Genomic DNA, 17,812 nt, shown 5'->3' on the forward strand with positions numbered 1-17,812 from the left:
GACTGCAACAGTGCCCTCGTCGCCTTCCTTTCGACTATGTAGGGATAAACAACACTCATAGGAGTCTCAAAGGAGAGAGAAAGATGGAAGAGAGCAGTTTCGAATAGCATTGATGCCGATGAGTTGCCACTGTTGCTCAGGAGCCCGTTTCTGAGCGAACAGACGGGAAAGATTACTTCTGCAGACGGGAAAGATTACTTCTGCTCAACAATTTTCGGTCATCGTGATGAATTCCTCACCTTTAGGCATCCAATACGCGTATTTGTCTCAATTTAGGCAAAGTAATCTTTATTATTCGGCCATTCGCAATTCTTTTTTCATTCCCCATAGCATTTCATTCCGTACAGCATCTGTTAGAGTATCGTTGTCTTAATTCAGCACGTATACTGCTAGGAATAGGCCAGTCCGCTGCATAGCAAGCCATGCGAGATACAAAACGGTGATCCGTAACCTTCACGTATACAGCCGCAGTGAAATGAACAGTGAGCGATGACATGAATTCAACAACACTAATGATGCACGACGGAGATGTGTTTAGTAAGAAGACATGGGGCAGTATCGCCCGAAGGGCGAAGCATTGATAGCGATAGTGAGCTTTAGCGAACCGCTGAGATTTCGCACTTCATGTTTTAATAATACTCGCGGTGACATAGAAATGGAGTAAGTTGTATGCATTGGCCTTCAAAGGAGTTGTACCTTTGCCTTTACAATTGCTTAGTCGGCAACTGCTTGGACGCCGGCGCAACTCGTCGCGACAAAAAAAAAAAAAATGATGTCGACAGAAAAGCCCCCAATTCGAGACGGTGCTATAACTGACACGCCCCCCCACAAAAAAAAAAAAAAAAAAAGGAAATCGCGTCCAACAATACGACTCCGCGACGGTGCGACAAACCTGGCGGAAGCCAGTCGCGAGGAGCCGCGACAGAAATCGCCTTGTCGCTGTGCTAAAATCGCGCCATGTACGCTTCGGTATGTACGGCCATGCACGGGCAATCGCGGTATGTACAGCTTCTATTTGCCTTTACCTTATGCACGCACGGGCTGCAAGTGCGCCTCGACTGCCCATATTATTCGCTAACGCGATAAAGGCCGTTTCATCGCAGACGAGTAATAATAATAATACGTTTATTAACGAAGAGACAAAAATACACAAATCAGGCGTATATGCCAAAGCCACACAGGGCAGAGGCTGTCGCAGAGAAAAACGACGAAGCGACGTTTTCGAAATATTGCATCGAAAGTTTCAGCGGAACAGACAGCGAAGGGAAACAGTAGAAAGGTGTGGAAACGTTAACAGGAGAAAAAAAAAACGTCATTAAATATACCGTTGAATAATAGGACATACATTTATCATACCTGTTTGGAACAGGAGATTGCAGTTAATGAACACGAATATACGAGATTAGCAGTGCCTTAAGCAACAGTCCAGTGTACGGGACCAGTCCTATGTTAGAAATCAAATTTTAGGATTTGAACGTGCACAACCGGCTTGGATTCGCTAGCTGCGTTAAAGGACGCGCTTGCTGGTGCTGGTGTTTCTGCGGGCTTTTGACGTGTGCACGCCTTTGTGGCCCAATTTGGGGCCGAGGGTCCACCGCAGTTAAATCGAGGCATTGACCACGCAGTTACCTTTTATTTAAGATGGGCCGCGTATCCCTTGAGCAAGGTGTCGCCAGCGACTCCCCCAGGACGCGGTCATCCTACATCTCCTCTGTCGACGCGAGAGACAGATGGCGTGACACGGCGTCCGGCGCGTCTCGAAGATGGCTGCTCCCGACTACGCGGAACCGTAGCGTTTGCTGCAATAATTGTTACCTGAAACTTTATGGCTGGTACGTGTTGAAAGGTCGTTAATGTTCGCGTAGCCTCCGAGATCATTTGCGCGCGCCTCCCGCGGATTTCGGAGTACAGATGCAAGATCGGAAGCACGCGAAATCGAACCGCGCGTCCCGAATCGAGAAACACGTGACACAACGCAATGCCCGACAGCACGTGCGAAGCGTCCGACGTATAACCACTGAGGTTATTGGAACTTACTGGTCGTTGGTACGTACATGAAGGATCTCGCGCGGAATAGCTTTTTTCCAGAGGCTTAGTGCGGAATCGTATGGACACCTGCTTGAGACGAATGATGTGCCGCGCCTTAAAGACACTTATTTTTACGGCAGGTGCCACGGTGTGTCTTTCCTTGTTCGAAAGTGAACAGCTGTCCTTCGCTCTTTCCGCCGTGTCCTCGGTGGTCGCCGACTGGAACTCCTCCGCCTGTGCAACAAAAAGCCGCCGCCTATTCTCGCGCAGCGGATTTGCGGCCGCGTTGTTGGACCGAACGCGAACATAGCCATTTGAGAAGCACTTGCTGTCGCGTTTGAGGTCGCGTCTGAAGGGTGAGATGACGGGCCCGGCGGTCTCCGCCCGCCTGCGCTGACAGCAGCGTGGCGCGTCTGTCTTACAAGTCCGCTGCGCGTTGTCTTGTCGAGACGTACCGTTCCGTCTGGACGTCGTATACCACGGCTTCGCTTAGACCACGTTTCCCCGCGACCGCGGCGCTTCTATAGACCGACTCCCACAGTGCGTGGGATCGGCGTGACGTTAAAGCGTACGGTCCGAGTAGTATCTTGACGCCCGCAGAGCAAGCGGGCGGAGAAGAGAGAAAGCGCGGCTGCGCAGACGTTGTCGTCGTGCCGCCTAGCAAAACACGTCGGCGAGGATGTGTGTTCTGGCGCCATCGTAAAACGCTGTTATCGGCAAACGAAACAGATACAGCAAGCCTTGCCTATGTCGAACGAATTACTATGAATTACCAACCCGGCCAACTTTCACATCCTGTTAATGCCTCGCAAGCGTTTACGGAACTATTGAGTTCTCGGAAATTTAGCGAGCCAAAGCGTAATAAATAACAAAATAACGTCACAATACCGTTTGAAGACGCAAACAGGAAGATTAAACAAAATCCACGCGCGACAGTCGTCAAACCTGGCGGAAGCCAGTCGCGAGGAGCCGCGACAGAAATCGCCTTGTCGCTGTGCTAAAATCGCGCCATGTACGGTTCGGTATGTATACGGGTATGTACGGGTAATCGTGGTATGTACAGTTTCTATCTGCCTTTACCATATGCACGCACGGGCTGCAAGTGCGCCTCGACTTTTCTTTCGTAGGCGACTCTACGCCCCGAGTGCCGCACTGTTTTGCACCCTCGTTGTTCTCGCCCTCGCGTCCAGGTGGCGCCGCGACGCGGCTGCACGTGCGACGCCCGCTGGTGAACATGACCAAGGACTCCGGCGACAGCGTGCGCCTCAAGTGCGAGGTGGCCGGCGGCCGTCCCGGAGCGCGGGTCGTGTTTCACTGGTACAAGAACGACGCGCCCGTCGAGGAGGAGCGGAACCGGCTCGAGATACGACAGTACCCCGTGGCGCCGTCGTCGTCTGCCGCGGGCCAGGCCGCTTCCTCCTCCGGCGACGTCACTTCCGGCGGAAGTGGCGGCGGTTCCGGCACGAGCGCCGCCGGATCCGGTCAGCAGGCCTACGGCTCGAGGCTGCGGATCATGAACGCCGACGTCCACGACACCGGCTACTACCGGTGCGAGGCCAGGAGCGGCGCGGAGGTTGTCGAGACCACGGGCATCCTCCGGGTGTCGGCGGGTGAGTGACCTCTGGAGCGTTTTGAGGTTTCCCGATTATTTGTGCAACGCACCTTTAGCGCTGTAAAAGAGAAGTGGCTGCGGCTTAGCTCAGCTGACCCCGGATGTGCAAAGCGAAAGCTTGGTTTAGCCTGGCTATGTCTTGGTTTCACTTCGTTAACCTTCGATTTAGTTCTAATTATTATACATAGTTGCACATCTTGAAGGGGCAGCGCAAGACGACGAAGACAAAAGGCAGGAAACACACAGGACAGCGCTGAACTCACAACTAACTTTATTTGTTGCGCTGCTGAGCACGGAGGTCGCGGGATCGAATCCCGGCCACGGCGGCCGCGTTTCGATGGAGGCGAAATGCGAAAGCACCCGTGTACTTAGATTTAGGTGCACGTTAAAGAACTCCAGGTGGTCAAAATTTCCGGAGTCCTCCACTACGGCGTGCCTCATAATCCGAAAGTGGTTTTGGCACGTAAAACCCCATAATTTTACAACTGTATTATTAGGCTTCGTCTTGCCCTGCCCCTTCAAAATCTTCAACCAGTACCTACTCGCCCAAATGTCGATTCTTCTGCAAAAAATTATACCTAGGTATACAATCATCGTTAAGCCAGGTATGACGGCTGTGCCTAGGTCGGTGGCTAGACTGCGATTACGCTTTGGTAGACGCGCATCATTAGCCGGCGATATCCGCGGGGTGGTCAGAAGCCGCTTGGCGATGATGACTCGTAGCCTCCCCCGTAACGCTCAGAGAACTCGGCACTGCCTCGCTCTCATCCATGGCCAAGCTAGCGCTGACTAGGCGCGCGCGGCAAGTCACGTGGTCAGGCGGCAACCCAGCTGCGGAGAGCGCATGCGCCAAGGCGGCGGCGCGGAGCTCGGCGTGGCGCGTTGCCAAGGCTACGGCGCAGCTGCGGTCAAATGAAGGTGAAATTGCTGGCGACGGCGAAGCTCGGGTCGACTAGGTTAGTAAAGCTTCCGCTTTAAAAGTGCTACTTGAGGGAAAAATGCATGGGATTTCTTGGTGGTAAATTGTGGCTACGGGCGTTCTTAGCTAGCGTCTCTTAGGAATGCCAGATAACGGGCAAAGCAAGGTGCCGCACTCATGCCTTTCTTCTGTGGGTTATCAAGATGGGCGTCCTTTTCCTCACAGCGCCATGGGAACCGAAAGCGTCCGACAAGTGGAAGTGTCAACAAGATAGTCATATTAGTTCTCACGAGAGCTCGCGTCACTTCACTTACAAAAGGTTCGTTCTGCCTCTTGAGTTCCTTTAGTAAATTACCCTTCTACAACACCAAAACAACTCACTTTAACCGTGAGACGGTTCGATAACCCAGAAAAGACACGAAAACTGTAGATCGGGTGGCAACGCCGTTTTGAGGTTCCGCACCAGGTAGCCTTGTCGTCATTAGTTTTTGCCGGGTCTGCCCGAGCAAATGCCCGCAAAATTTGTCGGTAACGTTGATGGTAACGTGATGGTGTTCCAAAGGAACCAAAGGCTGGAGTTAGCAACCTTGGAGAACAAATTCGAGCGTATATGCAGGGTGTTTCAGCGAACACTTTCAAAAAATTTTTGTAGATTACCTGTGGCAGATAGCCCAATTCAGTCCGTGAGCTGACCTGCTCGACGAGGCGGACATTACCTGCACAAAATTTCATATGCATGATCAACTAATTAACTAAAATTCACTAATTACGTTGTTATACCGGATTACCTTATGACACATATTGCAATTTACTGCTTCTAGCGAGTGATACTGTAAGGCGTGTCCACTTGAAAAGAATAGTGTGGATGACACCATTTATGAGATATGCGCCGTCAAATTTGCGGCTGAAAATCACTGCCGTTCCGCTTACTTTCTTAACAAAACGCTATTTTATGCTTTGAAGCACAAAAGTAACCGGAACGCCAATGCATTTCCGCGAAAAGCTCGGGAAATAATATCTCGAAACTTGTCATCCTGAGAATTTCTTTCGATTCGCCTTGCGAACTCCCCGGCTATAATTAGTGAATTGCAATATGTGCCAAAAGGTAATTAGATTAAACTTAATTAGTGAATGTTTCTTAATTAGCAGATTAGGTATTTAAATAGTGATGTCCGCCTCTTCGAGTGGATCAGCCCATGGACTAGAAGTGTGCAATCTGCCACAGGCAATTTCTTTTAAAATTTCAAAGTGTTCGCTGAAACACCCGGTATACACTGGTTTGGGTGCTTATCTGTATGTACGTCTCTTTATATAACCCTGCTGGCATATAGGCACGTCTTCTCCTGCGCAATGCAGCGTGGGCAGTTGCAGAGTGAAACTGTATATTCTCAACGCGTGCTCGGCGCTCGGTCATGTTCTGTCAGCTCCACCGAATCTCGCATTATGACAGGTCGACTAGTCCAAGCCGCTGTGCCATAATTCAAGAAGAGGAATGTACGCAGCTTCAATGACCCGAAAGCTTTTATCTCCTCGCTTGCACGCCGAGGTGCAAAGGCAGTGCGCTCGTTTTACGTGTTTCGTATTTATCATTTCGCACGCCAGAGGGCTCTCACAAGAGCAGTGAGATTAAGATTAAGTAGCGTTTTAGGGGGTCCACTGCGGCTCAGGGTGTAGGGGTAGGTAGAAACAATGTAGAAAATGCAACAATAGAGGCTGACGCCAATAAAATGGCCACTAGAAGGTCCAGGAAGAAAACTACAAGAAGGAAATTTAACACTAGGATCAGGTACATAAACATGCAAGGCGGTAGAAAGAGAGCGAAGTGGTTAGAAATAGAACAGCAGTTGAAGGACGAAGAAGTAGGTGTATACGCGCTACGCGAAACACATCTCAGGGATCTGGAAGACCAACCGTTTATTGAGGGCTACGTCTGGGAAGGGAGCAACAGAACAACAACGGAGAGGAAGGGAGGAGGAGTAGGTATGCTGATACATCAAGGAACAAATTGGCAAAGAATAAAGTTAACTTGCAAAGAACATGTCTAGGTATCAAGTACAATTGCAGGTAAAAAGACATGGCTAGAAGTAGTTTATTTAGGGACAGGGGACAAATGCAGGCAAGAGAACAAAGATCTAGTGAGGTGTCTCAATGACGATATAAAGCAGTTTGGAGAACGTGCCGATATTATTCTGCTGGGTGACATGAATCCGAGGATATGGATGGATACGCAGATTGTAATGGGAAGTTGATGCTAGACTTCTGTGAGCGACACAACCTAGTTATAGTAAGTAGAGAAACCAAGTGTTAGGGACAAATCACGTGGGAATCCTGTAAATGGCAAACGACCATTGACTACTGCTTAATGTCGCAGGGAATGTATGGCGAGCTCGCAATAATGGAAATAGACAAGGAGGGAAAGTACAGCCTCAGAAGTGATCACAAGTGTATTAGTCTACGGCTGGGAGCCCTGCTCAAAAGAGAAATACAGTGAAGTCAAAAAGAGTACGCAAAATTAAATGACGAACAAATAGCGCAAATAGCGGCCGGCATAGAGGAAGCAATAGAGAAACATCCCATGGAAAAGTGGGATTATAATAAGTTAGAACTACTCATTCGTACAAAAATAAAAGACGTAAAAGGAATAAACCGCTGGATAAGAAATAGGAAGCCACTAAGTTGGTGGAATAAGGAAATTAGGGAGGCCATCGAACAACGACGGTTGGCATCACGGGAACACAGAGAAGCAAAGAGAGCGCAGTGATCTGAAGAGGAAATAGGCCAAAAATGGGAATCTTATCGACAAAAGAAACAAGTGCAGGTTCTCGTCCAGACAACAATAAAGCTGTCATCTGATCGCTGGCTGGCTGAAGTTCGCGATGCAACTAAAGGGGAGTCAAGAAAATTCTGAAACCATATATGCTGGCTGGGTAAAGGGAATCACAGAAAGCAGGAACAGATTCACGATGCCGAGGCAAAATGTTTAGAGGGAGATGACGCTGTGAACTACATTGGTTCAGTTATAGCTGAGTCATTTAGGAAAGACGATAGTGTAATCGCCCCAAATGAGGGAGCAACACAGGGCAGCACGATATAAAACAGCTTAGAACTGACCAATCTTAACTGGAAAAATGCGGAAGCAAATGTTCCAAAATTCACGTCCGCAGGGATAGACGAAATTCCAATAAAGTTCATTAATGAATTTGGCCCAAGAAGCAAGGAAACGCTGATAAAAGCATTGGAGGCAGTCATAACAAATAAGCAAATTCCGCACAGCTGGAAACAGTGTAAAATGAATTTGATTTATAAAGGGAAAGGCGGTAAGACGAACATAAAATTCTTCCGACCAATTACGATAACATCAGTTATATCTTGGCTGGCGATGCAGGCGATGAAATTAAAATTGAAGTCATGGGTAGAAAGTAATATAATACTCGGAGAACTTCAGAACGGGTTCAGAAGTGGTAGGGGCTTAGTTGATAGCCTGTTCGTGCTTACCCAGTGCATAGAAATAGCTAAGGCGGAAAATAGACCTCTTCATTTAGCCTTCCTGCACATAAGCACTGCATACGACAACGTGAACAGGAAACTCCTGTGGAACATATTAAAAGATGAAGGTATCGGTCATGAGGTAATTGATTTCCTACAGAAAATATATCGCGAAAATAATGTTGAAATAACATGGGAAGGAATTCAGAATACGACAACTGTCGAGGTGCACAAAAGGATTAAGGCAAGGTTGTCCTCTATCACCGCAGCATCTGTTCATGCTTTATATGATAAGTATGGAAAGAAGGCTACAAGGAAGCAATCTAGGGTATAATCTATCGTACAGATTAGGCGGAAATGTTGTTGAGCAGCAACTACCGGGTTTAATGTATGCGGACGATATTGTACTGTTAGCAGATAGCCAGGAAGATCTGCAAACTCTAGTTACTTATTGTGGAGACGAAGGAGACAGTCTAGGTTTCAGTTTCAGCGCAGCTAAGTCCGGTGGGATGTTTTTCAACGATACAACCGACCAGGAGCTTACAATACAAGGTCATGACATACCCCGAGTGGCCGAATACAGATATCTCGGGGTATGGATAAACAAAGGTCAGATGTACACGGAAAAGCACGAACAGTCCCTCATAGCAAAAGGGTGAAGAGATGCCGGGATAATGAAACATAGGGCATTGGGGGGTACAACAGGTATGAAGTACTGAGATGTATTTGGAAAGGAATAATGGCGCCGGGGCTTACTTTAGGAAATGCGGTCATGTGCTTAAGGGCAGAAGTTCAGTCGAGTCTAGAAGTAAATCAGATAGCTGTTGGAAGATTAGTACTAGGTGCCCACGAGAAAACCACAAACGGAACAGTACAGGGGGATATGAGCTGGGCATCGTTCGAAGCACGGGAAGCTCAGAGTAAAATCCTATACGAAAAATGCCTGAGGAAATTGGACGATAACAGGTGGACAGCTGAGGTATTTAAATACCTATACAGAAAGAGGATTGACTCACAATGGCGGAAAAGAACTAGGAAGCTAACCAGTAAGTATCCAGACACGAGGACGGAGAAAGACAGAGCATTAAACGACAGGTTGAAAACGCAAAAAATTGGACAAATTCAATGGAAAAGAAGCATAGTGTTGAACTATATGTATACTGGAAACAGCAGATCAGGAAGCAAGCATTTTATGATAACCCAAGAGGCAGTGCCCTACTCTTTGAAGCTAGGTCAGGATGTCTTAGAACGCGCAGCTATAGAAAGAAATTTAACGAAGAAGACACATGTACTGTGTGTGGTAAGTCTGTAGAAACAATATAACACCTCATACTAAAATGTGATGGTATCGATCCCGACGTCGATGCGGGCAGTCACGCTTCCTGAGGCCCTAGGGTTTAGAGATAACAATAGTCGTGTAAATAAATATGCGGTGGAAATTAGCAAAAAGCGATTGGAAGATTGGTGGCTTAAAAGCAGAGAGGTGACAGAAGGTTAAAAGCGTAAAAAGACGTATTTAAGACAATGACGAATTTTAATAACTTACAACACAGTTAAAAATAAACAGCTGAGATGTTGGCAACTGCCATCACCCCGTTTCAAAGGGGACGCTCCTACCTTCCATCCATCCATCCAGATGCGCGGGCTTTGGTGTTGGAACGTGGGGGTAGGCTGTGAGTTTAGACACACACCTACAAAACGAAGGCAGATGTGGTTCAGATATTGTGATAAAGGTGGTTTTTATGTCAATCCAGACTGTCAATCCGCTCTTGCAGCAGAAAAACACATTCGGTCCCTGTGGCATATACTGTCGGCGTTGCTGTCGAGACCGCTGAAATGTCTCGTGTGAGACACACACACACTATCATCAGTGAAAGATGATTCATTCGAAACAATCTCTTTTGAATGATACAGCAGCTGGTTACCCTGTTGAGCACATGCTAGGCAGTTCCCCTGCAAGTGCGGAGCGAACTAAGGATATTAGAGCTTGCAAAGCAGATCGCTTACGTACCGTAAGTATTCGTGCACTCTGTCGGACGCCTAGTGCGATGCGTGATTCCCACGATCAGGACAGGCTCCGTGGGTCTGTCCGCAGCAGCGCAAGGATGCTTCTTAGAATTTAGGAATTTGGTGAAACTGGCAGCAGTTCAACTACTGACCGCAAGCACCTTGGTGTAGGAGAACGGTAGCAGACCACCAAGGGCACGTTCGCCTGTTCGGGTGGAAAATGTCGAAACCAAGCGCTCTTGAGGGAAAACTTGGAAGCTGCATGCTGCAGAATGCCCCTGCACAGAGAGGGTGGTTTGTTATGGTAGAAAACCTGAGAGGTCGGCCTGAATCAAAGTTCTGATCTGCTACTCAGCAGTGGAGAAAGTAGACGGGAGTAAAAAGAGAGGGACAGAGGTGTTTACGATGAGGGTGAAGAAGGGCGGTGGCTTAACTTGGACAGAAAAACTCTTCAATGTCTCAAATTTAGCCTGGTCTCGTGCAAGAATTTAATTGCGGGTGTTACAACGCGGCTCTGGCCTTCGACCTGTGATTGTTTTGATGGCGTTCGTCCATCGAAGCAAGGGCTCTTCCGCATTGTGGTACTGGGATAACAATGCCAGTGCCTTTCAACAGGGGTCCGTCGCAAACTTGACATTTCTCAGTTGATGGGGCAGCTAGGTTTCCCCGGGAAGTCGTCGTGACAGAAGGCGATAATGCGTCAACACTCTCCGTCGTTTGCTCGTGCTTCCTTTAGGCGCATGGGCTGTTTCGAACGCTTGGGCTCTGTTCGATGACATGGGGCACACACTAGAAGGTCCTCTTGGTACACAGTGGGGCTACAGTTATAACAGAGTCACCTTCGAGGCACACGGTGCGAATTTCACGCCACGAAGGTATCGAGCATCGTGTCGTAAACACGATCGCATCATTCATTACTATTAGGTGCAGTCGCCTTACTTCGGCCTCTAAGGCACCCCCCCCCTCCCCCCCATTTTATAAGTCGTATCGTCGATTTTACAATTCGCACGCAGCCCTTCGCTTAGTTCCCAGTTTTATGCAGTCAGTGACACCTCAACCCGGTATCTTCTTTTCCTTGAAATTTCTTCATTCACCCCCTTTTCCTCCTCTCAGCACAAATTTGCGCTCGATCTCTTTCCTTTCGACACGGAATAATGCGTTCGTCTTCCCCGATCGAACGGCAATGGCCTCCTCCTGCATCACGCACCGACTGGCGGGGCCATTCTGCAGCCGTCCAACATATACGGGGGCCCGCACTCTAGGCGGTGACTCATCGCACCCTCGGCCACGAAGCGAACCTTGAATCGGCGCTCGCCTATACACCTGATAATGTAAGTGCATCGGGGGGCAGGGACGGCAGCGTTGTAGAAAGACGGCGGCCGCGCGCTGGATAGCAGGAAGCCATATAGAGGCCGAAGCCGGCCGTTCCATTTCTTTCTTTGAGGGGCCTTTGAAGCAATCTATGCGCATATATCAGCCGTCGCGGACGCAACACGTGAGCTGTATAAGAGGTGCCACAACGGCTGCAAAAGATCGATCGACGCCGCCCACACACACACTTGATGCGCTATACACTGGAGAGAGAGAGGAGCGGACGCTTGGGGTTCGCTGCTCGCTTTGGAGCATTTGGAGTCAGCCGCCTTCTCGGGAAGGAAACGAGCGAAGTCTGCGACGAAAAAGGTCGCGACAAAGCGCGTATGATTTAGATCGCGCATTTGGTAGAAAAGCAACAAAAATGGATGGGGTTTAGCGCGGCGTGCGCGGTTATGTGACGGCTTGTTAGGAAGCCGCCAATGACTTATATATAAGTTCCCAATTTTTCTTTTCTTTCGTATTTTTTTTTTTGAGAATCAGTTTGCGAGAATTCGCTACTTCCTCGACCTGCAATAACTTACCTGCTTGGGAGGGACGTAGTTGCTGCGCTTGTGAGGGTAATGCGATCACGTGCGCCTTGCTGGACGCTGCAAGACCCGTTGTCCGTGTCTCGACAAAGAAAAAGGCGCTACAAGTCGGACAGCATCTCTGACAAATGTTGGCGATGCGGGAGGTAGTTTGCGGTATAGGAGGCCTTACAGGTGTGATGACAATGAAAATGTCGCCCTGGCAGTTTCCTCTGTCTACATTTTCATTAATGTTTTTTTTTTCGTGAACTTACAAGAACGTTAAAGTTCATTCTGCTGCTCCGACACGCCACTTGTCATACAGGCATGCTAGACGCATTGCGGGACTTGGCCAAATCGCTTCCTTGTTTTATTTTCAACACTAATATAAATATATTTGTAGCTTTTTAGCGTATTACAAGCCGTTGATATTGGCATTAAAAATGTCTTTGATCAAATCCGATACACACGTTTCGAAAGCCGCACTGTTCGTTAGCCTATAGTATGTTCCAGACACTACAGTAACTCTGCCGTAGTTTGCAAGGCGTCAGAAATGTACCTGTAAGGTTTGCAAGTTTGCAAGGCGTCAGAAATGTAAAGCGGGGCAATACCTAATGAAAGGGAGAAGTGAGGGGGGCTGTCAGGCTAGGAGACTTATTCACTGCATCCCTGCAAAGCTTAAATCGGCTGTTCTTTCTTTCCTTGTTTTACCGTTTACTACATCCTTAAACATTTTCCGTGGCATGTAGCACTAATCTGCTTGTTGAGCTGGATTACTAGAATAGAAGGACGTTGCTATCGCTGGAAATTAGAACGAACGCATGACTAATTAAAATTTTACTGATCGGCTTTTGAATTAATATATCTTGAGCGCGCATATCGCAATATGCGTATCGAAGCCAGTGATTTCGCGAGGCTCATCCACTTGGAAGGCATTTGGAAACTATAGCGCCAGCTTTGAGACAAGCGCGGTCAAACCTGTGGTAAAAATCTACTGCTGTTCCACGTACTCATTGAACAGTGTACTTTTATGTACATTCATTTGCACTTTAAAGAACCCCAGGTGCTCCAAATTTCCGCACTACCCCCTCCCCCCTTAGGGCGTGCCTCATAATCAGATCGTGGTTTTGGCACATAAAGCCCCACAATTTTTTTATGTACAGTCAACCTCAAAATTTACTGGAACACCAATTCCTTCCGATATATGGCTACCCATATATCGAAACTGGTGCAGTGAATAGGACTTAAGCAGTCGCCGGCCACCATTCGCAAATTAGAATGTGTGCCGGAAAGTAATTAACGAAATGTCGTTAATTGCTAAGGCATTCATTTAAGTTTCTCGTGCACATGTCCACCTCAGAGGGTAATCCATCTCAAGAAGTAGAATTGCGCTACATGTTACGGCTACTCAGTAGTACTGAATATGACTTATTGCATGTGCTTGAAGACCCTAACCGTAAAATTCTGAGAGCATCTTTGAGAATTAAAGCCGAGTTGCAGCAAACTGCTTGCGGACCTTATCAAACAAAGTGTAACAGTAGTGCTGATATGCAAAATATAAAAGGAATGTTCGATGGCGCGGCAACAGAAGGTAAATTTTTTATTGCCAGTCAGCCTCTAGAATGTGTTCAAAATTTACTTTACTCCAACTAAAGTCGCCTTACTCGAACGTGTCCTAACTTTAATTCACATCAGTTACCCATAATCACTACTGATTAACGTTGTTATAGCGTTTATTGTAATCTGTAATACTACTGACCTCATACAAGACGCAGATGACGTCACACTGATATTGGTATCACTTGTTGGGCGGAAAACGCTGGCTTTTCTGCCTCATGGGACATATAATTCCTTCGCATTATTAAGTGTGAGTTGCAGCGCATACGGCAGGCATTACCAAATCATAACGGCTGCCTACCGCTATCTCTGAAAATAAAAGTTCATTACATTCTAACGACAGTAAATTTAAGGCAGAAGTTTGGAGGTTAAGAGAGGAGCACGAACGAGAGCGAGCTATTGAACAAGAAAGAAAGGAAAAAGCTAGGCGCAGCTTTAAAAGACATAGAACAAAAAGGCCTAGCCGATATTCGAGTCCGAATGAAGATGAAGAAACGTAGTTGAGCAAGTCGGGTAACGCGCAGGGCGTAAGAAACCAGTGGTCTATTAGATTCATAGAATTGGTGCCAAGGGAAGGGTAACGCAGTCGAGGACGGCAGGAAATTTGCAGGCATATTAAACGGAGTTCGCTGGCGTTCATTCCATTGATGGGGACGCGTTCGTTCTGCGTTCGTCCACTAATGTAATGATAATGACGGACGACTAATGGGTGTTTCGGTTCGTCTCACGGCTATGCCGTCGTTAGCCTTAAGGCGAACTGTATATAATACCCCCCCCCCTCTTTTTTGGCGACAGACGGCATGACGAGGTGAATAGCTGTCGCGGCCATACTCTCGTGTCAGATATTTGGATGTGCACCGAAGTGATGGAAGGTCATTACGCATTATTCAAACACAGCTTCTATCGTCGAAGGTGGAGTTTGAACTGAAGCTTTAGCTCCGGGACTCCTATCTATATACATGGGAAAGGAGAAATCATGTTTTTTTTCGGCAACCACCGCGCCAAATCTGATGAGGTTTGTTGCATTCAAAACAAAATGTTAAAGTATAGTGAGTGTTGGTTGTGAATTTTTTTATTTCGGTCGTGAAGTTTTTAATAAATATTCGTAAAAATCGCAAATTTTTATAAAACAAAACTATGAAGTTTAGAACTGTGTAACTTTGCAATATCGCAGTTCTGTGAATGGAACCTGATAGTACGTTTACAGTGGACAAAATTGATATATCTTGCATGTTTTCGAAACAGACTGCCAAGTTCTGAGTAGAACTGTTGCAAAATCATTGTAAGCAATGTAACAGAGTCACGTAAAATATAAATGAACACATCAAATTTGTCCGCTCTGGACGCTCTAATGGATGCAGTTTACAGAACTGCGATATCTATTCTAGGTTCCGAGCTACGAACGTAACCTCGTGCTTCTATTTTTTCAAACCTACTAATTTTTGAAAATTCCATTGAAAAAATTCAGGCCCTAAACCGAAATTTAGCTTCCAATAGTCACTAGAATTTAACTTTCTCTCTCAGATGCAACAGATTTCAAATCGTCCTAATTGTTATCTCAGAAAAGCGTTTCTGCGTTTTACGTGCATTTGAATAGGCGGCATCGGAGTTGGGGCCTGGGCTAAAGCTCCCTCTTGAGGGTAAGGGCGTAAAATGTTTTACTGCGTATCATCAGCCTACTTTTAGGGTTGAGTGCCTTGGGTATTTAGTCAGCAGTCCATTATCTTCGCGTTCGCCGTGGGACAGGAGGCGGAATTGAAAGCAGCAAAAGACAATAATAAAGCGGCGGTCTCGCACCGTCGATACGAGGCTGAAGAAGCCGCGCTGAGCTTAATGAACAGCACGCGTCAGCGACTATGCTCGGCCAAGCGATAATCTCTGCACTAGCTCTCCACGGAGATCCTCGCTTCCTTGGTGCGCGTCTCCCGGGCTAGGGATCATTGAGACAGCCAAGAGCCTGGAACCATAACGCATCGCAGACTGCGGCAACGCTCGAGGGCTATATCTTGCCGGATCCGTGCGTTGCCGACGATGTGAGGCTCGGTGTGTGCCGACGGATCGAAGAATCCGTGGCCGAGAAGGGCGACGGGTGATTTGGCACGGCGCTAATCACACCGCGGAGCGCCCTCTCGGGGCGACGCCTTTTGAGACGGAGCGCCGCTATACTCCCTGCCAATCGGAGCGGAGAGAGCAGGCAACCGGAAATGACGTAGAGGAAGAGCGCCGCGCGCTGGTGCTCGGGAGCGTGAGCGGGGGACCGTTCGTGGCTTCTTGTTCCGGACTGTTTTTGTTCTGTGCGCGCTAATGACGTGAACAGCGCCCATCAATTTGAACTTTGTGAAACCGACGGAATAGTTTTCTAACGGTGCGGCAGCGAGAGCTCCGGCCGTCGCCGTAGCATCCACTGGTAGAGTACAAAGAAAAAAATAAAGAGACTAGAAGGGAGCATGGCACGAGGTCACGCAGGCAGGCTTCCATTAAAGTATGTATTGAAGTTGATTGCAGAATCAGGTGCGGCTCATCGCTGCTTGAATTTGACGCGATACCAGGTTGAGAACAGACAGCACTTGTTCCGTCTGTTCTCTTTCCTAACCATTGCCCTGCGTACAAGTAAGAATGAAGTGCGAAGAGACACAGGCGACGACTAGAAGCAGACAGGACGAGCGCAAACACTGAACTACATCTTCATTGAAACGATCAACGTATAGAAGTGATTGCAAATAATCATTAGCAAAGAAACATCACAAGGTCTAAAGAATATCAGTAAGCAGTTAAACATATCAGAATGTCGGGAAGCCATAAAAACGAAACAAGAAAAGGCACTACTGGCGATGGATGCACGTGGTGAGAAGATACTCAATTATCACTGTACAGTGATGATGACGCCTGGCCAAAGCAAGTCTCTCTGTTCACTAATTTAGAACTTGTTATGTTTCTGTGCTTATGGTTTTTTGCGATCAATTATATATGTTGATCTGTTCAGTAAAAATTTACTTAAGAGTTAGCGCTCGACCTGTCTGCTTCTAGTCTTCCGTGCCACTTCGCGCTATAAACTGGAAATGTCTTGCCGCACCAACTCGCCCAACTTTCTATACTTTTGTAAGAATGAAACCGCACGAACTCGCCCGGATGTCTGCTCTAAATAATTTCAAGCAATGATATCGTAACCCATCACGAGTTCAAGTGTACCACAGAGTTCAAAGAATGCCAACATTATACTGATCCATGAAAAGGGAGACGTTAACGAATTGAATAGGCTTGCTTTCAGTGTTGTATAGAATGTTCACCACGGTAATTTCCAATGAAATGAAGGCAACGGTTGGCTCCATTAAGGAACATTCTGCTATGGATTACGTCCATGTCATCAGTCTGGTAATAAAGAAATTTGTGGCATTGCGTAATCAAAGAATACAGAAGGCAAACGTGAATATCTTATTAAATACTTAGATTCCACAGCTACCTTGCAAGGCAACATTGGGAATAAATTGCAACACCCGATTGAGGACCTTAACGGAGAAATTGTAAGATTAGCGAGATTAGAGAGAGAACAAGATGTTTGTGATCGATCGTCAGCACCGAAAATCTTTGCAGGAGTACTTTTATCTAGGTCAATTACTCACAGGGGACCCTGATCATGAGAAGGAAACTTACAGAAGAGTAAGAATGAGTTGGGGCGCATATGCTAGGCATTAAGAAACCATGGCAGGGAGCTTACCGCTATCGTCGAAAAGTGTTCAGTCGTTGCATTCCAGCGGTACTGACACACGGGGTACACACTTGCGGGTTAACAAAGAAGCCCGAGAACAAATTAAGGACTCTGAAAGGGCGATGAAACGAGAAATGTTAAGCGTATCGTTAAAGAATAGGAAAAGAGCGCTGTGGATGAAAGAACAAACGGGGCTAGCCAATATTACTAGGAAAAAAAGTGGAGCCGCGCAGGGCAGATCATTAGAGTTACAGAACGAGTGCCGAAAGAAGTCCAGCATGGCAAAAATTACGAAATTTGCATGCGCAAGACAAGGGTCAGTGGCGATTGTTCGGTTGAGTTCGAGCACTTCGTGACTGCAAAACACGGAGATGCACGACTTAACCATGCATCCACAGTTATCAGGTCCATCGGATGCGCCACCCCCTTCACCTGCGAAAATTTCTAGAGCGCGAAAGAACATACGAAAACGACCATGGGGGGCTAAATCTTCGAATGTCGCTTTCAATGCGTTATAAGTTAAGGCACCTTCCCTGTTTTTCGGCAAATAGGTGTGT

General features: G+C 47.3%; 1 protein-coding gene across 1 annotated transcript in view; it reads left to right on the plus strand.

The window, feature by feature from the left end:
• Window positions 1-17,812, plus strand: part of LOC126517492 (tyrosine-protein kinase transmembrane receptor Ror-like) — a 316,867-nt gene that overhangs the window by 225,926 nt on the left and 73,129 nt on the right. Inside the window, exon 4 of the mRNA XM_055064215.1 lies at window positions 3,219-3,638. Coding sequence (XP_054920190.1) covers window positions 3,219-3,638 — 420 coding nt within the window. The remainder of the gene's footprint in view (window positions 1-3,218; window positions 3,639-17,812) is intronic.

The sequence above is a fragment of the Dermacentor andersoni genome, chromosome 11 (assembly GCF_023375885.2).
Source record: "Dermacentor andersoni chromosome 11, qqDerAnde1_hic_scaffold, whole genome shotgun sequence".
Taxonomy (NCBI): domain Eukaryota; kingdom Metazoa; phylum Arthropoda; class Arachnida; order Ixodida; family Ixodidae; genus Dermacentor; species Dermacentor andersoni.